The 22419-nt window shown below is 43.7% G+C and overlaps 1 protein-coding gene across 1 annotated transcript in view; it reads left to right on the top strand.

Annotated features, from left to right (window-relative positions):
- The window catches only part of LOC126458320 (uncharacterized), a 73435-nt gene extending 54139 nt beyond the window's left edge, over positions 1-19296 (top strand). Inside the window, exons 2-5 of the mRNA XM_050095274.1 lie at positions 871-1713; positions 8568-8824; positions 13211-13551; positions 17887-19296. Coding sequence (XP_049951231.1) covers positions 879-1713; positions 8568-8824; positions 13211-13551; positions 17887-18064 — 1611 coding nt within the window. The 5' untranslated portion in view covers positions 871-878 and the 3' untranslated portion in view covers positions 18065-19296. The remainder of the gene's footprint in view (positions 1-870; positions 1714-8567; positions 8825-13210; positions 13552-17886) is intronic.
- The last annotated feature ends 3123 nt before the right edge of the window (positions 19297-22419 follow it).

Here is a 22419-nt window from a genome sequence, read left to right as displayed (position 1 = left end):
AGAAGGGGGGCAAGTTCCTTCGCATATTCTGTGTAAAATCGAACTGGTATCCCATCAGGTCCAGCGGCCTTTCCTCTTTTGAGCCATTTTAATTGTTTCTCTATCCCTCTGTCGTCTATTTCGATATCTACCATTTTGTCATCCGTGCGACAATCTAGAGAAGGAACTACAGTGCAGTCTTCCTCTGTGAAACGGCTTTGGAAAAAGACATTTAGTATTTCGGACTTTAGTCTGTCATCCTCTGTTTCAGTACCAGAGTGTCTGGACATTTTGTTTTGATCCACCAACCGCTTTGACATAAGACCAAAATTTCTTAGGATTTTCTGCCAAGTCAGTACATAGCACATTACTTTCGAATTCACTGAACGCCTCTCGCATAGCCCTCCTCACACTACATTTCGCTTCGCGTAATTTTTGTTTGTCTGCAAGGCTTTGGATATGTTTATGTTTGCTGTGAAGTTCCCTTTGCTTCCGCAGCAGTTTTCTAACTCGGTTGTTGTACCACGTTGGCTGTTTTCCATGTCTTACGATGTTGCTTGGCACATACTCATCTAATGCATGTTGTACGATGGTTTTGAACTTTGTCCACTGATCCTCAACACTATCTGTACTTGAGACAAAACTTTTGTGTTGAGCCGTCACACATTTCTTACTAAAGACCATGAGATACCTCAAATATTCGCTTACAACTATTGATTCCTTATCTCAGAGTAGTTCAGGGTCCTCTACCACCTATAATTTTGTTGTTAAAAGTTTGCGTACTCAATAAAAAGGCACCTAAAGTTACTAATAACGTTCTCACAAGTCGCTAATGTTTTGTTGTCCCTTGTTGAAACAATTCATAGACACTTAGTCTTTTGTTGTTGGCAGGTGAAGAAATGAGAGCAGCCATGAGCACGGCGCTGCTGTACCTGGTGCCCCTGTGGATGGCGATGGCCCAACCAGCTCATGTACAGAATCAGGCGACACAGCCTCTGGTGGGCGATTTTCTGAGGTCGCACTGGTCGCCAGTTCAGCTTCAGAACCTCACGGCACAGCCTGTAGTCAGCACGATCGTGAGGGCTCGCTGGCCACCATCTCAAATACAGCACCAGATGGCGCAGCCTCTGGTCAGCGCGACCTCGAGGCCTCAATGGCCACTTGCTCAAGGTCCTCAAGGTCAGAACCAGACGGTGCAGACTCTGATCAGCGCAACTTCGAGGAGTCGCTGGTTGGACGTTCAAGTACACAACCAGACCGCGCATCCTCCGATCAATGCGACCTCTAAGTCTCACTGGTCGTCAGCTCAAGCACAGAACCCGATGGTGCAGCCTCCAAATAGCGCGATCTCGAGTCCTCAGTTGTCGCTGGCGACGTCTGGTCGGAGCTATCACACTCTACCATCCAACAACGAGTTGGGCAATGACGTGGATAGCCAGAAGCCTTCAGTGGCGGTGGGGACTGCAGAGTACGCTCCGCTGACCTACAACCACGACTACTACAGGAACCGCTACTCTGGGAAGTACCAACCACAAGAGGGTGACTACAAGAAGACGACAGTGTCGAGCAAGCAGGTAGAGGAAGGCTACAAATACGGCGCTAAGAAGCGGAAGGAGGATGCTGTCGACGACTACCCAACAGGGCCGTCGCCACGAGACCGCCTCGGCTTCGAAGATGACGATGACTATGAGGACCACGAGGGAGGCTACGGCTATGGATATGTAGAGGAAGACGGTGAGTGAGCGAAAGTTAGTAGTACGAGGGTTATTCCAAAAGTAAGGTCCGATTGATTGCCAAATTGAATCCACAGTGAACATCAGAAATGTTTTACTTGTAACAATTAGCTACACCTTTCAGCTACTTCTCTACGTAGTCGCCGTTCTGACTTAGACTTTTGTCATAGCGTTGTACCAACTTTTCAATAGCCTCATCATAGAAGGCAGCCGCCAGAGCTTTCCGCCAATTCTCCACGCTGGCCTACACCTCGTTGTCTGTGTCAAAATGTTGTCTTCAAAGACAGCGGTTCATGTGACCAGAGATGAAACTCAGGGGGAGACAATTGCGGACTGTATTGTGGGTAATCTCACATTTCCATTTGAAAACGATGCAGGAGCATCTTCATTGCCCCTGCAGAATGCGGCTGAGAATTGTCGTGAAGACGAAACAGCACGACAGTTATGTAATGTTGGCTGCATAGCTTCAGGCGAAATTTCTCACCAGGCCCTCGTACTTGGCGGCAGACACTATTTTCTAGACATCTTTACGCACTCACTGCGAGCTCAGAAATGAGAAGAGCGACGTGATGCTAACTGGGGTTATACTAGAGACACTACCCAACACATCTGTGCAAAGCTTTATCGGATTTTCATAGTCGTTTCCATTTCGCGACCGATCGGACCTTACTTTTGGAATAACCCTCGTATATACTGCTATAAGCAGCTGACTCTAAATGCAACGTGAGTCCAAAAATAAGTACATTTCCTGGAGGCAGAGGGACGCTATCAACAGATTCTCCCGCCAGTTTCACGTATTTCACATTGTGTTAACTGGACAAACAGCCATCATTGCATAAAAGTCAACAATATTAGGGTAAGGATAAATTGCTACTCACCATAAAGAAATTTGTGGTAAGTTCTATTGGACCTAACCTCTAAGGTCATCGGTCCCTAGGCTTACATACTGTTTAATCTAACTTAAAATAACTTACGCTAAGGACATCACAAACACCCATGCTCAAGGGAGGACTCGAAACTCCGACGGAGGCAGCCACGCGAACCGTGGCAAGGCGCCCCAGACCGCACAGCTACCCCGAGAGGTTCACTGTAAAGCTGAGCCACTGAGTGGCAAGAAGGCACAACGAAAAGACTATTACACATTATAGCTTCCCGCCGAAGCCTTCTTCAGCTATGAAAATCCGATCGGAGATGCCGGTGGTAGCTGTTATGTGTGCATGAGATGTGCTTGCTTGTGTGAATGAGTGTGTGTTTTCTTTGCTGAAGAAGGTTTTGGCCAAAAGCTATAAAGTGTAACAGTCTTTCCGTTGCACCTATTTGCAATTTAGCTGGCGTTTTTTAAGGTGAATAACAGTTTAACCTTTTCCTAATATTGTTGGCATTCCAACCTGGAGTTTCCATTGTATAAGAGTCAGTTAGGAAAGAGGGCTTGTACTTGTAAATGCTGTTTCATGAGTTTGGCGGTTTTTCAGTTCCACAGCTGAAGAAACAATGTCTTAACATAGATGTTTTGTCAAAAAGCTTCACAGACGACGAAACTTGGTGTTATTGTTATCATTTGATACTAGCCATTACTTTTATTTGTTTATTGCGACACAGTCCAATACGAATTTTGTAATACTACATCTTTAAGCTTATTGTTCTACAAAATATGTGACGAACAAAATTAAACATAAGGAATTGCTACTGTGCTGGTGAAAGTTCACAATTAATTATATTTAAAACAGTACGCTTCAATAAAGTAATTTAAGGCAATGTTTCCTACTACCAGAGAAATACGTTAATGCCATTACAAAAATAAAAGTGTACGTCACATATGGTTTTCAGGCAAAACAATTTTTTTTAACTTTGGCAAGTGTTACGACTATTTTTATCTTGAGATTTTTTATTCCATTACAAAATTTGCAAAATTGTTTCATGTATAGTTTTACTAAAACTGGTTTGCCGACTGGCCAGCTGCCTCCCTTTTTGTTACATTTTTCCTTAGCGCATCTCTCTCATTATTAACTTCGTGATTCGTCTATAAACGGCGGTCTACTGCTGGGCCGTTCTCTGCGTATGTGGAGTCAGCACGGAGGGATAATCTGAACCGATGGCAATAAAACATTATGTTTCCGTTCCCAGGTAACGTAGTTGTAAGATTAGATTACGGTGTTAAATTTATGGAAAGGTGAAATCCAGCAGTTGGAAACAATTCCTTTTCTTGATTTCACCAGCTCTCTTTCCCATTTTCCGTTTGGTATACATCTTAATTTCCTTTTGATAACAGAGGCAGAAATTCTGTTGTGGCTTTTTGTTGCGTTTTCTCGAGCTCTTTGTTAGGCGAGCTTATCCGCGAACTCATTCCCAGGAGTTCCTGCATGGTTTTTGTTCATTCAAAGTTAAGGTACTATTTCCTCTGCCCATTACCATAATTTTGTACCTGATTTCTTTGATCAATTGCTTGCGATAACTAGATTTTTAAAAAAATAGATCCATCTGACCCGTTTTCCTGTTGGTGCTCCCGTTCTTGGCAGGTGTGATAGTAATAATTATGGACACCCCTGGACTCGTTCCTTACTCCGTATAACTCCCATCGAGCTTGTGGAAGACGTTTTAATTACCTCGACCAATAAAAGGAAGACCGTTGACAATCAAATTAAGAGATGTTGTTTCGCCATTCTGATACTGAGTGGATAGTCCTCCGTGAGTTTGTTCAAAAAATGGTTCAAATGGCTCTGAGCACTATGGGACTTAATATCTGAGGTCATCAATCCCCTAGAACTTAGAACTACTTAAACCGAACTAACCTAAGGAAATCACATACATCCATGCCCGAGGCAGGATTCGAACCAACGACCGTAGCAGTCGCGCGGTTGCGGACTGTAGCGCCTAGAACCACTCGGCCCGTGCGTTTGTTCCCCGAGGTACATCAGCAGACCACTATTACCCACTGTTACTACCTTCAGCTGTCAAAACGGTTTCGTTCGCATTACGGAAGAAAAAATGGCCTGTAACCAAAGGAGTAGCTTCTACATCACGACTACTCTCCTGGTCATGCAGTGTTGAGTGTCAGGCAGCTTTAGATCAAGCCTATAATCACTACAGTTTCACATCCCCCGTAATCACAGGATGTGCACCCCTGTTCCCTGTAATGAATACGAAGCTTCAAGGAAAGCATTTTCAGGACACAAAGAGGCGAAATAAAGACATTCGAACAGATGAAACAACTTTACAAAAGCAAGCAGTCAGGCCCAACTGACGGTTCTACACGGATGACGAAAGATGAATCAGAGTAAAAGAGAGCAGTAGAGGCCTATAGTAGGAGAATCGATCACTATAGTCCTTCCACGCACGGAAGTTGAGTACCAGTTATGCTAGAAGTTAGAACCCACACTCATAAACGCTATTAATGTCATTAATACACGAAGGACTTACCTCTCAAATCTTGAATCTTAGTCAGCTAGGGGCTCAGCGTCATCGTTTAAGGCAAAGAGAGAATTCTGCGTTCCTGTACCTTGGGGATGTGGTCTCACACTGACAAGGGGACGCTCCATACTGTAAATCACGGATTTTGATACGCTTCAAATATGTTGTAGAGGCACTTACCCTGAGTACTGGCTATTCGGTTTTTTAGCGACGGGCCTTGGTTTTTGAGAAAATCAATTATGAAGTTCATTGTGCAATTTGTATATACGTAACATTACATATATTCCGAGCAAGTCAGCGTAGCTCAGCCGTAAAGGTTCACGGCTACTGCGCTGGAGGTATCGCGTTAGAATCCGTCTCCTGTGCCTCTTTTTCTTTTTTCAAGATCAACTGAATTTTTCAATTTTATTTCAAAGAATATCAAAGCACAGTGTAACGTGTGCGAAATTATATAGATATATTCAGTTATTAATTTTTTCAAATATTCATTCCGTTTGTGGTTCGCATTTGGAGTTCCAAATGTTCGTACAACGGTCGCGTCTTGTATTACCTCAATTCGATATCCACCCATTATCGTTGAGCGATTCAAGAAAAAACATAAGATACGGCAAAGAAATATTACAAAATTCGTCAGCTCTAAAGAATGCGATGATAGACGAAGTTTTATCAGCTGCCGAACAATTCCGCGTACAAACGAGAATACTTATGGAGAATTTCGACCTGGACTTCGTAATCAAGACTGATCAAACTGGCTGCCAGTATCAGGCAAGGTATAATAAATCACTTTCGGGAAAAGGAACGAAAACCGTTCTTGTCCGAAAAAAAGATTTAAACAATTCTTTATAGCCCAGTATACCGTAACAGCCTCAGGAAAGGTGATCCCATATGGTTTTTTATGTGTGCAAGAACCCTTCCGAAAATTTGGTCCTAACGTTCAAAAACAAGTAGACGAATTAACTGGGAAATACAGAAATGTAGTCGTGTCCTGCACGAAATCCGGGAAGTTCACGAAACTGGTGTACGAAGAATTTTTGCGTTCTGTAATTCTTCCGTACGTGGGACAGAAAAAAATTTTGTTCATCATCGATTCGTGGAGATGGCAAACGGATTCAACTTTATACGATCATCTATTCACTGATGAAAGGAAAGCGCGTACCTACGCCCTAAAAGTGGTCCCGCCAAAGTGCACTCCTTGTTGCTAGCCCTGCGATGTTTATTTTTACCGACAGGTAAAAATCTTCACGGAAATGATTCAGAATGCTACCGACTTGATGAAAGACAATAGAGAGATCGCTTCTAGTGAAGATTCGATAAAAGTACATTCGCTAATCCTACATCAATTCAATGCACCTCATTTTGATACTATGATTAGATACGCATGGTTCGCATAGAAATTAGTGGATGAAAGAGAAATCTTTTGAATGTAAAAGAATTGTGTTTCCCGGTATCGCTCATGAAGAAACCGTGCGCCTGCAAGAGATTACTTTCATAAAATGCGCATGGTGCTGCGAAAATTTGTGCGTCGGTTGTTTCTATAATAAATATCACCCACAATATTGTTCTGGCACGTCAAGCAATGTGGACGATGAAAAATAAGATTTTGTAATACTGTATGACAGAAAAAATTAGTAACTGAATATATCTTTATAATTTTGCACACCTTACACTGTTTGTTGATATTCTCCTACCCATTTTTTGATTTTTATCTTGCTCTAGTAATTGACTAGTCAAAACTGATGACATTCTCTAATTCTGAGGTTTAGTGGGCTGGAGAACTACGACTTTCGATGTCTTCAAAGGACTATGGCTTTTCTGGTAGTGTAGTGTGACTCGCATGAAAATGACCCTCACTGTGACAGAACCATTTTCACGTCTTACTTCATTTACCCTTTAAAACAACATATGAAGCTACCCCATCATCTTTGGCTTTATGCACGGTTACTTCATCATGAGTTTACAGGAGAAGGACTACAGTTAACCCACGACAGAAGAAACGCAATTAAGATTGATCTATGAAGCATTGCTATTAGGGAACATGACGATTAGCACGATACAGGGACTGCAAGATAGGCAAAATAAAACAGGCTCGGAAATTATTTATGATAAGACTGTTGCGGGACTAATCCTTGCTAACGAGCAGCACGGCTTTGATTCGCTGCAGAACCCGTTTTGCGCAATTTCGACACTAAGTTTCGCATTTCAGACCTTGCTGATAGTCTAGTCAAAACACTTCCTGTGTTAAACTCTTGCACAACACGATATTGCAGTGCCTGTGTTATTCTGAAGGAAACTTGCAACGTAATTCGAAATAACGCAGGCACTACAATGCAGTATTTATCTACAGACACCGGACGAGCGACTTTCACGTAAAATGTCTCCTCTATACGGGAATGTACATAATGGATGTACGAGTACAGGTTGTAGACACATGGAAGTTTGGGTGTGCTCGTAAGTAGTGCACAGATAGCCAAATGGTAAGGCGACCGCTCGCAGTAACCGGGAAATGCGGCTTCCAGTTCCGGTCCGGCACAAGTTTTCACTGTTGTCATTCCATCATATAGCTGATGGTAGCCCATATTCGCAACAGCGAATACATTTTATCTACTTGCACAAACAGGTTGCAAGTAATTTTGCTTCGCATGGCTCCTGACAATTAACACGTGAGTCCTACTGTGTGCTGCATTTAACGGGGCACTAAGAGAGTCTACTCTCTTCACTCAGGCGAAGATAATGCGGCAGCAAAGCACTCGGGATGGAGCACGCGGGAGATGTGCACTTACCGGAATGCGACAGTAACAGATGGGTGTATCGAAGTAAAGGTTTCCAGCATTTCTGTAGAGAGAAGTATTCTTGTTAATTAACAAGGTTGCCGGCCGGTCTGGCCAAGCGGCTCTAGGCGCTTCAGTCTGGATCCGCGCGACCGCTACGGTCGCAGGTTCGAATCCTGCCGCAGCCATGGATGTGTGAGATGTCCTTAGGTTAGTTAGGTTTAAGTAGTTCTAAGTTCTAGGGGACTGATGACCTCAGATGTTAAGTCCCATAGTGCTCAGAGTCATCTGAATTAACAAGGATCAGTTCCACATCAGACTAATAAATATTTTCCTGTCCAGACTAGCGTATAGCCTATGTCACTCGTCTGCCGTGCATCCTATCAAAAAGCACCAGGGAAGTTCTCAGGCTTAACATTCCTATTTGATAGACAGTTCGCAATCAATACCACATACTGTCATCATATAAGATATTTTGAACAGGTTTTAAACGTAGCCCAGGCTACTTCTGTGCTATATGGTGACGAAAATTAGACCGGGTATTGTCATCAACGATGCCTACCATTTTGGTTTATTTATCGATATCTGTCACAGAGGAGGAACTAAGTAGGAACTACTCACCGAAATGGAGAACAAGGTGTTCAGTCAGTGGTGCGATTTTCTGTGATTCTTGTTGCAGGCTACTATGAACACGGTGACGACTACCACCACCACCACGCTCGCCCCGTGCACCATGGCTACCATGGACCACCCGTGTACGTGCCACACCGGCATCATCACCATGGTGACAAGTACCTCAAGTTCGGCATCCTGGCGCTGCTCAAGCTCATCCTGGCCAAGCTCAAGGCATTTGGTCTGTTTAAGCTCCTGCTGCTCTTCATCATCAAGCCCATTCTACTCTTCAAGCTCGCTCTCAAGTTCCTCTTCGTTACAAAGGTATGTGCATGATTACATCAGTGTGTGTCGTCGGATTCTTTCATCGTGGCATGCTTCAATAAAATTTTCTCGGTTTACAAGCCGCGTCACTTCGGATAAACCGCTCAAGCTTCGTCGTCATCAGGAGCTGAAATCCATACTGTGGAACAACTACTAGCAAGATAGGGATCGTGATGAAGAGACATGGACTGAGACCAGTGTCCTGGCCCCACCACCAAGATAAGAGATACGTTACGCCACGTTAAAGACAACGTAGGTCTTCAAGTTCCTTGCGTGTAAGGCGTCACCTGTGAATGTGGCAGCATTTATAGCACTGTTGCTGAGCATTGTGCAGAGCATACACGTCATTTCAATAAAAAATAATTTGAGCAGTTGGCTGTGGCTGAATACCGCCTACAAAATGGCATGAAATACATTGTGGAAAGACGAGAGTTTTGGCTCAAACAATATCCTACTGGGATCCTGTTACAACAGAAGCGGACGAAATTAGAATAAAAAGCAGTAATTTTAACAGAGACGAAGGGTACACAGTAGCGCGTGGTGTCGGGCTGTGGACATTGAGCGAAAGCAAAGACGGAGGCTTGACGCTTGTAGAAACGCGAGAATGGAGTTTCAAACGTTGTGTTGGCAGCTCGCGCTTTGTGACGTCACTCGATCCCGCGGCAGGACGGGAGCTGCCTAGCTTGCCTTCCGCGTAAGCGCCCCTCTGACCCTCTCTGGAAGGTTCAAACGCTGCCATTGCATCTGTATAAGCAGAACAGCGGGCCAGTTCCGGTAGTCAATGATTTTAACTCTCGACGATGATGGCGGTGATAGCTGTCGAAAGCTCTGCTATTTTATTCGAAGCGTCGTGGCTCATAAACCGAGAAGACAGTGTTCTCTGAAGTTAAAAAGCATTTAGTGACGAAATACTACAGGTGGTGCCCCAGCATCCCAGTCAACTATGACTTTTATGATGCGTCATTACGAATTGTAGATGTCGTTAGTGTCAGGACTATTTTGACTCTTAACTTTTATTTGAGAAGTATGGACTCGGGTAGTCGATGATCTCACAACGATAAAAGTGCAAGCTAGTTGTGGGTACTCTTAAAAACTGAAAGTTGGATACATCTGCTGAGTTTGGAATTTTCCAGCCGATATTGTATGTAAAAATTACTTTGGCAGTGGTCGAATGCGGTAAGTCTCCTGGCAGTTATGTGTCATAAATGGCTGAATAGTAATTGTAGGTTCTAATAAAGCACTGCAATTCTGAAAACAGCCTACAGTCTATTTGCTTGTGTGCTTTAGCCTTTCTAGAAATCGTTTCTCGGCAGGAGCTTAACATGTGGCTCCACGTCTTCAGTCTTCCAGAGCACGTAACAAGATATGAAGACTCAGAAACAGTACTGTACGTTGTTCGCAGAACAACACTAATGTACTCCTTAGAACACAAGCGAAAATTAAAAGAATATTTAGCAGTGCAACTTGTAACACAAGCCTTTAAACGTGCAAATAACTTTCAGTCACAGCACTATATTATTTGTTCTGTTTACCTTACGTTAATTTAAAGCTGCGAGAAGGAAATAAAATAATGAGAGAGTAAATGAATGGATATATATTGCTGACTAGAGGTTCTCTCCTGATAATCTCTCAGCTACGTCCAGTAACTTGTAAGTGATCTTCATAATCGTGGAGCTACAGATCATTTTGTTCACATTCAGTGTGGAACGGTACAGCATTCGTGTCCTTGGTCATGGACATTTATTCCTGATGATCCGCTGCTTGTATATTCTAGTGGAGAAAAAGCGTCTTAATATAGGTTAAACAGCGACAGCAATAACAATAAAATATATCAATGCTGACCGGTTCATCAATTATGGAGTGATAAAAATTAATAGCAGAACAAGATAGTGCACTGTGCATGTGATGTACAGGGTGGTTATAAATAGTCTGAAAAGCTTGTAAGGGTGTTGCAGGGTACGTTGTGCCAAGAAACAATTATGAAGAAAAAAAATTCGATACATTGCTCCGTTTTCGAATTAGCCAATCAGGCCGTTACGTGCGCGGATTCAAACGGCCCGCCAGAGAATGAGAAGTCAAATGTGTTCTTCGTTTGGTTTCCTAAAACCAAACAACAGAGCGATACAAACATTGGACGTGAGACTGTAGTAACAATAGATCCCGATTCAAAGGCTGAGCAGCCTCGTGCGCTATCATCTATGCTATGAAAACTACTGACATTAATTGTATGTGGCGGGCCGTTCGAATTTTCGAGCGTCATGGCCTGATTGGCTAATTTCAATGCTAATTAACTCGGAAACGGGGCAATATATCGACTTTGTTTCTTAATAGTTATTTCTTAGCACTCCTACCCGGCAACAACCCTACTAGGTTTCCAAACTGTTTCTGACCGCCCTGTACACTGTACATAGCTGTAGACCGCTGTGGATGGTGCCAGTTAAGCAACTCTCAGTAGTCACTACTCCCGAGCTGTATGCAAAGAAGTGCTAATAAATTGCAAGTAAGTGGCGTCTTCATAATCCGAGATCACAGTAATTTTTGAGAACAATTCCCACTGCTCTTATCCTTCTGGTACCTCTTACAGTAATCCGTCATACTGGGCGAGGTAGCACAGAAATTGAGGCCCTCGACTCACATTCAAGAGGAGCAGGATTCCAATTCCAGTCTGGTTACCCGGTATCAGATATTCATTAAACAACTTAAATGTTTGTTTATTTGAATAGCATGTGGGTAGTATACTTTCCTTTTCTTTTCCCCCCCATTCTTGATGGTTCATTTCAAAATACGTGGCCAATTTCCAGTCCCATTCCGACCTTGTAGCCCCTCTTTAATGCCGTGCGGTCTTGGACGCCTTACCACGGTTCGCGCGGCTCCCCCCATCGGAAGTTCGAGTCCTCCCTCGGCCATGGATGTGTGTGTTGTCCTGTTGTCCTTAGCGTAAGTTAGTTGAAGTTAGATTAAGTAGTGTGTAAGCCTAGAGACCGATGACCTCACCAGTTTGGTCCCATAGGAACTTACCACAACTTTCCAATTTCCCTCTTTAATGATCTCGTCGATCACATTACGATCTACCTTTACTTCCTTTTAAAATTGCCCTCTATCAGAACTATGTTTTGGTACACTACATAAACGTCGTAGTAAATGATAGGATTATCGGTACTGTTGGTAGCATTGCTAGGGAAAGAAACGTGAGTGAATGTGTGAGAGAGAAACTGGGAGCTGACGACTTCTTTTTGTTTTCCGTTTGTTTGTTTGTTTTGGACACAAGTAGAACTGAACATTGTTCAGTGTTAGTTGATTGTGTATTTTATGTTCTTACAGAATATAAATTGTGTTTTATTAGTAACAATACTTATTTTACCACGTAACTTCCGTGCTTTTCTGTAATCAGAGGAATTTACTTTCGATGTAGATACAGTTTACATGCATAAAAATAAAAAAGGCTTTATAATTATTGTTATTATTTTGTACTAAATAAAATGTTCTTCATCATGATTAGGGCAAAGTTTCCTGTTATTCTTGATAAGTACCAAAAATTTTGATGAACATCAGAAACACGTTTCATGTAAGCTCACAAATGTACTGAAGCGATATCTAACATGTTTTTTTAAAGTTTTATCTATTTTTTAGGAATTGTATCATTGAGCGCTATGTGATAAATATGTATTCTTATAATCCCTCTGTTTCAGGCTACAAATCAACAATTTTCGAATAAAACCGGATTTAAACACCGATAATTTCAGTGTTGCTATAAATACTGTTTACTTTTAAGTAATGGACAGGAGTATAACATTGTAGAACAGAAATGTTCCGCAGGTTATGCGGCCCTTTATTTATGCTCACTCAGTTTGTAGATGGTTCTCCACTTCCAGTTTCTCATGCAGTCTAATAAGACACCAATCGTATATGCAAACAAAGGAATCGAAATAAGCTAACGCCTGAAATGTATGCAACACAGCTAACATAGAGGTTATGCGGTTACCATCTTCACCGACCAGCTACCAGGAAACTGCCATAGGCTGCATTTACTTATGACAGTCTTGCTTCCCATAACCACCCATGCTAGTGTTGCTGCCTCTGGATCACAGGGTCCCGGGTTCGATTCCCGGCCAGGTTGGGGATTTTCTCTGCCTGGGGACTGGGAGTTTGTTTTGTCGTCATCATTTCATCATCATTATCATGATTATTCGTGACAGTGGGTGGGTTGGACTGTCTACAAAAATTGGGCCATGTAAAAATACAGACTTTGTACGGGCGCTGATGACTGCACAGTTGAGTGCCCCACAAACCAAACATCATCATAACCACCCATAGACGATACTGGCCAGTACCGTAATGAGAGAAGGCAGCTCGGTAGTAGCTGTATTTGTGTGCGTTTTGTTGCAGGCGTTCAACGCGCTGACGCTGCCGCTGCTGCTGCTGCCGCTGCTGCTGTTGCTGCTGCCGCTGCTGTTGCTGCTGCCGCTGGCGCCGCTGCTGCTGCTGCCGCTGCTGCTGCCGTTGCTGCTGCTGTTCCTGCCCGTGCCCGTGCTGACACCCGGCGCTGGCGCTGGCGGCACTGGCCGTCGCCGCCGTCGCAGGAGTGCGCCTGCCCTTGCCGCAGGCTCCGCCAGCCCAAACCTGCTGACGCTGACGCGCCAGGTGCTGGAGGCCGACCAGTGCCTCGAGAGGATCGCCTGCCAGCTCGCAGCGCGCCGCTCCAGTCTCTACAACAGATTCATCATATGGTAAGCACTTCCACCCACTTCTCACATCTTGCTTTAGGAATCAGTGTTAGAAACGTCTGCACTTTAAACGAATGAGGTACCCCAGTGGTTAACACAATCGACTCGCATTCAGGACAGTTCAAATCTTCATGAAGCCACCACGATTTAGGTTTCTCTTGGTTTACCTAAATCGCTCTAGGAAAATGCCAGGATTGTTCCTTTGGAAAAAAACACGACCTATTTCTTTTCGTATCCTCGAAACAATCCGAGCTTATGCCCTACATCTGACGTTGATGGGATTTTAAACCCTAGTAATCCTTCCTACCATACTTACTGCATACATTTTTTCTTGTACTATTGTTTGTTCTATTAGACACATCGTTTGTGCAGTAAGATGCGTTGTGGTACACCTAGTTGCAAGTACAGACTTGTCAGAGATTTCAGTTTGATACACCACTGTCCACCCTCACCCGTTGTCGCAAATATGTACATGGAACATTTCGAGGAGGAAGCACTTGAATCAGCACATCTAAAACCCACTTGCTTCTTTAGAAATGTGGATGATACCTTCGTTATCTGGCCACAGGGAAGAGATAAACTGGCAGACTTCCTCACACATCTCAACTCTAGACACGAGAATATTAAGTTCAGCATGGAGATCGAAACGGATGGGATGCTCTCTTTCCTAGATGTTTTGATTAGAAGACTAACTGACGGCACTTTGGACCACAGCGTGTATAGGAAGAAGACGCACACCGATTTGTACTTACATGTGGATAGCTGCCACCACCCGGCACAAAAGAATGGCGTGCTCAAAACTCTTGTACACAGAGCTCACACCATCTCCGACAGGGACAGTCTCCAACAAGAATTGGACCATCTGAAGACCGTGTTTCGGAGGAACGGTTACAAGGAAGGGCAAATTCGGAAGGCTCTACATCCCACACCTGCAGCACCGGCGGAAACTGAGGATGGACGTCAGGAGGAGACGGCCTTGGCTATTATTCCGTTTTGTGGACCCTTATCTGGAAAATTGGACGCATTTTAAGTAAACACCAAGTGAAAACCATCTTCCGTCCTCCAAGCAAAACCAAGAGCCTTCTTGGTAGTGTCAAGGACAACCTTGGTCTACATAAATCAGGGGTTAATCAGATACCTTGCCAATGCGGTAGTGTATACATAGGGCAGACCATTCGTACCATTGAGGACCGATGCCGAGAACATCAACGGCACACTAGACTGAAACAGCCCAGTAAGTCGGCAATCGCTGAGCATTGCCTGCCGGAACTCCACAGCATGGATTACGACCAAACCAAAATCCTGACACAGACTTCCAAATACTGGGACTGTGTCATCAACGAAGCCATAGAGATCAGAGTAAGGGAGCCACAACTAAATCGTGACAGCGGTAACATCCTTAGCAAGGCGTGCGAACCCGCGATCACCCGGATTAAGAAGAAAAAGGATATTTCCCAGAGTGTACCGACTTCGGGGGAGGAGGGAAGAATAACGAGAGCGGCACCGGCAGACCCTCCTGAACGAGGAGACCTAGGACGCAGCGCCCAGGCGGTGGGAGAACGGACGCTGTACCTGGACCGCGCGGGGCGCGGACCGCACCGACTCTTAGGAAGCGCCTGAGGGAGTAGCGGGAGGGGGATTGTCCTATACATACATGGCTCCGGCCCACTGCCGGTCAGTACATCAGCGCACCTGATGATGGCAACGTGGTCGGTTGCCGAAATATTGTGTCCTATGCACACTCATACCATGCTGTTGACCCGAGATTTATTTCGTCACCACTGTCCTTGTCCCACCATGTAGAGCTGGGCCAATGTCCCTATTTAGTCATATTTTTCTCTTTTGTTTAGTCTTTTTCTACAGTGTTTTTAAATTTTAACAAAGAATGTTATGAAAGTAAAAATTTATAAATGAAATGGTTCAAATGGCTCTGAGCACTATGGGACTTAACTACTGAGGTCATCAGTCCCCTAGAACTTAGAACTACTTAAACCTAACTAACCTAAGGACATCACACACATCCATGCCCGAGGCAGGATTCGAACCTGCGACCGTAGCGGACACGCGGCTCCAAACTGACGCGCTTAGAACCGCACGGCCACACCGGCCGGCCTTATAAATGAAGTTATTGATTTAAGTAAGGAAATAAGACAGACAAGACAGTTAAAAAGAAAGCGATATTTCAGTGCCTGTGTTGTTAAGAAGAACGATGCAGCGTTCCTTCGGACATGCTTGCATGTCTCAAGGAACAGGCACTGCGTTGACTACACCCATTATGGAATACGTGAAACGTATTCGCAGTTGTGAATACGAACAACCATCAGCTTTATAAGGGAATAACGACAGTTAAAATTTGAGTCAGACCAGGACTGCGTATCCGTGCACGACGGAACATAACACCGTTCTCTTTAACAACACAGGCACGTCAATGTCGTGTTTATCTGTCGATACCAGGCAGCGACATTCAATTAAAATGTCCTTCCCTGTACAGGATTACATAAACTGTGTACGAGTACAGGGAGTGACGCAGGAGCGACCAGGTATGAAAGTTTGGGTCTGGCCGTGAGTCGTGCACGGATAGCCGAAGCGATTAAGGTGACGCTCGCCTAAAGCGTTAAATCCGGGCTCGAGTCCCGGTCCGACACAAATTTTCACTGTCGTCACTCCCTTATACAGATTTTAACAAAGAAGGATGGGTAGCCACACCACTAGCCATGAGTGGAAATGAAGATTTCAGAATGCGAATTTCGAGCTCTAGCACCTTCGGTTTGTGACCTCTCATTTTAGTATAGCTGTGTTCTGTAGTGATGGTGATTTCATGAATAGCCAGGAGTCCCATCCACACTGCAACGACCTACAGTGCCAGTAGGACTGGTGATTGCAGAAACAACGTAAGGTCGTTTTTCTAAATTTACAAGACGCCGAAAAATCTAGTAGATAGTGTCGGAAGTTCCATGCGGCTTTTCGCGGATGATGCTGTAGTATACAGAGAAGTTGCAGCATTAGAAAATTGCAGCGAAATGCAGGAAGATCTGCAGCGGATAGGCACTTGGTACAGGGAGTGGCAACTGACCCATAACATAGACGAATGTAATGTATTGCGAATACATAGAAAGAAGGATCCTTTATTGTATGATTATATGATAGCGGAACAAACACTGGTAGCAGTTACTTCTGTAAAATATCTGGGAGTATGCGTACGGAACGATTTGAAGTGGAATGATCATATAAAATTAATTGTTGGTAAGGCGGGTGCCAGGTTGAGATTAATTGGGAGAGTCATTATAAAATGTAGTCCATCAACAAAGGAGGTGGCTTACAAGACACTCGTTCGACCTATACTTGAGTATTGCTCATCAGTGTGGGATCTGTACCAGGTCGGGTTGACACAGGAGATAGAGAAGATCCAAAGAAGAGCGGCGCGTTTCGTCACAGGGTTATTTGGTAAGCGTGATAGCGTTACGGAGATGTTTAGCAAACTCAAATGGTAGACTCTGCAAGAGAGGCGCTCTGCATCGCGGTGTAGCTTGCTGTCCAGGTTTCGAGAGGGTGCGTTTCTGGATGAGGTATCGAATATATTGCTTCCCCCTACTTATACCTCCGGAGGAGATCACGAATGTAAAATTAGAGAGATTCGAGCACGCACGGAGGCTTTCCGGCAGTCATTCTTCCCACGAACCATACGCGACTGGAACAGGAAAGGGAGTTAATGACAGTGGCACGTAAAGTGCCCTCCGCCACACACCGTTGGGTGGCTTGCGGAGTATAAATGTAGATGTAGATGAAATCTGCATATCGTTCCCAAATCGAGTAAACAATATTTGGTATTCCTGTGTTATAACTAATTTCTGTTATAGTGTTGACCGTGTGTATGTACATATTCTAAGTTACTATGTAAATCTGAACTAATTACTGTTTTGAATGACTGTATTAGTACAACAAATATTCATGATCTATAAACACTTTACACATTTTTGATACGACCTAAGCAGCAACAATAGTCACGATCTACCGAATGCTACGTGTGGTGTGAAGTTCACACATATTTCTTGGCTTGCAATGGTATAGTTCTTTGTTGGCATTAGCAATGTGAGTTCTCATTTGTGTTATTCTGTATGGTCGTGTCTATCTATATTCTTTGTGTAATGTGATCGATATTTTGTCAGCACGTTTTTGGATGCCTGTCCAATGACTTTTACTTTTGATACTTTTATGCATTGTCTGTCACGTGATTGTGTTGTAGGTACCTGTAACCACTACAGCACAGAATAATGTCTTCAGCGCATCCTCATGTTGCACGCTTTCTTGAGAATAGTGTCGACTGGCGGACTGTTGCAGGATATTGGAGAGGTTCCAGCGGTGGGTAGCTCCAGAAAGCGCGAAGCCGCGGCTGACGTCCTACCTGGGAGCGTACCGACAGGGAGCTGAGGTGCCCAGCCAGTGCAGACCACGCTACGAGTGCGACAGCGAAGTGCTGGGTCTGCCCAGGGGCAGCCTCCTGCAGCAACTTCTGTAGCTGCCAGCTGCTCTACGCTGACGCCCAAGCCTGCGGCCTACCACCAGCGCCTCCAGATGTCCAGTCCACGCTGGTCTTCCAACGAGCGCTGATAAACGTAACCTCTGAAGGCCAGCTTCTGTAGCCCCTAACATCGACTCCTCCAGGGACTTATCTGCAGGAGTTTCTCGCCTCACTACATCTGATACTGGACCTCCATAACATACTCTCCAGCAACAGATATCAGTGACTTCCAATGCTGCCGCGCCAGTGGTGTGCAAATACAATTGTTTGGAATGGTGACATCATGGCTGGGATGTAGTGACTGCAGCACTGTTAGTAGTATAAAAATACTCTGCCTCGATTGCACAGTATTTTTATCAACGAACGCCCGGTTTGAATGTACGTGGAATATTCAATAAGTAATGCAACACTTTTTTCTGAAAGGTTGGTTTTATTCAGGTTTCTAATACACCGTATTATTCCCCTCTCTTGTAGCTAGCTTTCAACATTATCTACGTTCAATGCAATGTCCTAACGCCACCTTACTGTGTGTCCGCCTGGGACCAAACTATTGGTTGACATCGGACCCAAGGTCATGCTGCATCAATAAACTCCCCGTTATCCACGTACTGCTTCCTCCGGAGTACATTATGGGCCAAGCAAATGCAAGGCCTTTCTGGTCTTCTGTTGGGAGGCCAGGAATCCAGCGGGCACACACTTTTGGTTATCCCTATTGGTGGACGGGTATGTCGGCGCTACCAACAGAGACGTCCAGTTGCGCAGCGAGGTGTTTGTGATACCTCGATCACCTCGTTCCAAAATACCAGGAGTCACAGTTGTGTGCGTCTTGCGGCACGCGGGAGATAGGGCGGGTTTGTGCAACCTTGTTGTGATGATGACAGACGCTCCGCCCAACGACTCACCGTGCTTTTGTTCACTCCAGGTCTCCATAGACATTCTGAAAGCGCATATGAAAATCTGCGATGCTCTTGTTTTCCGTCAGAAGAAACTCACTAACAGCTACGTGGAACTCATCTCCATTACAGACGCTATTGTGGATAGCGCCACCATCTATCGAAACTTCGTGACACTATTGGGACTGAAGCGGGAATATTCCACAATGTCCCACAAAAAATTTCGCACTTTTTCAACCGAAATTGGCCGAGAAAAAAGTGTTGCATTAGTTACTGAACACCCCCTACATTGAAACTTCCTGGCAGATTAAAACTGTGTGCCCGACCGAGACTCGAACTCGGGACCTTTGCCTTTCGCGGGCAAGTGCTCTACCAACTGAGCTACCGAAGCACGACTCACGTCCGGTACTCACAGCTTTACTTCTGCCAGTACCTCGTCTCCTACCTTCCAAACTTTACAGAAGCTCTCCTGCGAACCTTGCAGAACTAGCACTCCTGAAAGAAAGGATATTGCGGAGACATGGCTTAGCCACAGCCTGGGGGATGTTTCCCATTCTGGAAACATCCCCCAGGCTGTGGCTAAGCCATGTCTCCGCAATATCCTTTCTTTCAGGAGTGCTAGTTCTGCAAGGTTCGCAGGAGAGCTTCTGTAAAGTTTGGAAGGTAGGAGACGAGGTACTGGCAGAAGTAAAGCTGTGAGTACTGGACGTGAGTCGTGCTTCGGTAGCTCAGTTGGTAGAGCACTTGCCCGCGAAAGGCAAAGGTCCCGAGTTCGAGTCTCGGTCGGGCACACAGTTTTAATCTGCCAGGCAGTTTCATATCAGCGCACACTCCGCTGCAGAGTGAAAATCTCATTCTGGACCCCCTACATTGTTCACTATCATCACATACAAAATGCTTGTCTACGAATAGCAGTGAATGAGAACACCTCTCTGCAACTTATGATATTGACAGTTTACATGCTATTCGTAGCGAGTCATTTTGTGCTTGGTGCATAAGGAAACTGGTCATGTGTCAGTGAAAATATTTCGTGGTCGATACATTTCTTTTATACATTGTTAAAAACAAATTGCCTTATCCATAGATCGACTGTAGGAGCTCCTGTCTCGCTGGAAGAATGTGGTTATGTCCTCCCTGGGGTATGTTTGTACGGTACTAATACAGTGGAGCCCCTACTATATCATGAGAACAGGACATCGTAGCAGCAGATATTATGGTCACGCGCGACGACTCCCCATTTCTGCCACTATCACTCATTGCGCATAGGTGCCACTGAGATTTCCACAACCAGGCATGCGATGTTAAAGAACAGCAATACGTCTACCAAACAGTCCCATCAGCGTCCTTCCAAAGACAGAATCTCGAGTGCTTTGTAGATACTTTCTGAAGTGACGACTTCAGGGCATCACAGGGTCCAACTTTCTATGCACAAATTATGCATATTTTTTCTGCAATACAGTCAGTAATACAGGGACGACTTCAGGGCATCACAGGGTCCAACTTTCTATGCACAAATTATGCATATTTTTTCTGCAATACACTCAGTAATACAGGGATTCACACAAAGCGTAGCTGTATATGACACAGTTACATTTCTATACACACATTGACATTATATTTCTAGTTATAGGTCCGTGCTGCTGCAAAACGTTAGATTGTCTTTATTTAAAAATATTTACCGAAGTGCTGATGGTTTTAATTTTAAAGTATTTGACTAAGAATTCATCATCAGAAAGCTTATATTTCTGCAATTAGGGCAAAGTAAAGAATAAGTACAACGAGAAAACTGACTGCTGAGTTAGGATACTTGCTATATATTGTGTTCTTTGCTCACAGTAGTTTTACGTGATTTTTTTTCATAGTTTCAGGCGGAAAAGGCCACTGACGATGGCATTAGTTTGTACAAAATTTTTTAAGTAAAGACAGATAACAGTTCTTTGTAAAACGTCGTCTTCTTCCACTAGTCATGGACCGATAAAAATAAAAGTGCGTAGTCTGGGCAAATTTCGATATTGTATAATGCAACAGATAGCTAAAACATATATGCATACTTTGAATGCACTGTATGACCGTGACTGCCAGTTTCAAAATGTCGCTCGATACTAAAAATAACACATCTACCTACTAATAAACTGGTTGTGGAACAGCGCCATGCGGTACCATTCTTTGGATGTCCTGTGTATGCTTAGTCTGAAGTGTACGAAGCCTTGCCTGTCGCCTAATAGCTAAACGACGTTGAGATCTACTTTCTAATGTTGTCTTGTACCTATGAAATGGTAAATGAAATATCTGGTCGACACAAATATAATCGAATGTTCGTCGTTTTATTTATTTATTTATAAATGTTTTATTTACTGATTAATTGATTAATTTATTTATTTGAAGATGTATTTATTTATTTATTTTGTGCGTATAAAATATACAAGAAATAAAACTTTTTATGCAAATAAACAATAACTAAAAAATGCTTTTTTGTGATAGACTAAATAAGACATCACCTCACAGAAAAAAAATGTTTTCATAATACAAATTCACAATGTCGAAACTCTATTTTAGTTGAGTCATAACTTACTGTTGAGTCAGCTTTCTTGTTGCGGCTCTGTTTGTCAGTCTGGAACTGTTTTTGACCAGCAGATTCAGGAGTTGTTCCATGTGACAGAGTGCTTCTAATGTGCCACACAGTTATGGGGTATTGGAAGTACCTGAAAGTAGACGAAAAAATCTTTTTACTGTAAATAGGTACAAAAGCAAATACCAATTTACAGGGTAGATTCTAAAGTCTAAATTTGTTAACATTTGATGAATCAGTATGTTAAAACTGTTAAACATGCGTTTTAACTGGAAGAAGAAATGTCTAAGAATGTATACCTCGAGCACAGCATTGTAGAGAAGTGAATCATTGACCGTGGGTAAACTGGGAAAGAAGGTGTTGTTTCAGATGGAAACTAAAAGTTAAGTGGACTGATACGGTAAGAAATGAGAAGCGTCACTACGGAGTCGGCGAGGATAGGAATGTGTAGATAACACTGGAAAAAGGGATATGATGATAGGACGTGTGTTAGGGCATTAGGGGTAATGGAGGACCCGTAAACATCGAAATTGCAGGGTAGTAGAGGAATTATACACACAAAACGTAACTGAGACTGTTAGATGAAGAGCTGGATCATACGAGGGAAAATGGTGGTGGTTCGCTTCAGCCAGTGATAAGACAGACGACAAAGAAAAAATAATCCAGCACCCTAGTCTGGCTGGAGGCGTAAGATAAACTAAGGTGAAAGTGTTCAGTTATGTCGCACGTTGCGGCATAAATGCATTTTTTCTTTTTTGTTCTCTCAATAACCACAGTGTAGTGACAAAATACATTCTTAAAAAAAGAAAAGAAAAAAATAGGGCGCACCAGGAAGGAATGATCTTAATAGGACGGAAATCATCAGATATGATGCAGATGTACAGGCAAAA

Source organism: Schistocerca serialis, chromosome 2, assembly GCF_023864345.2.
Source record: "Schistocerca serialis cubense isolate TAMUIC-IGC-003099 chromosome 2, iqSchSeri2.2, whole genome shotgun sequence".
Taxonomy (NCBI): domain Eukaryota; kingdom Metazoa; phylum Arthropoda; class Insecta; order Orthoptera; family Acrididae; genus Schistocerca; species Schistocerca serialis.
Note: the sequence above shows the minus strand (reverse complement) of the source record. Positions and strands in the feature narration are given on the sequence as shown.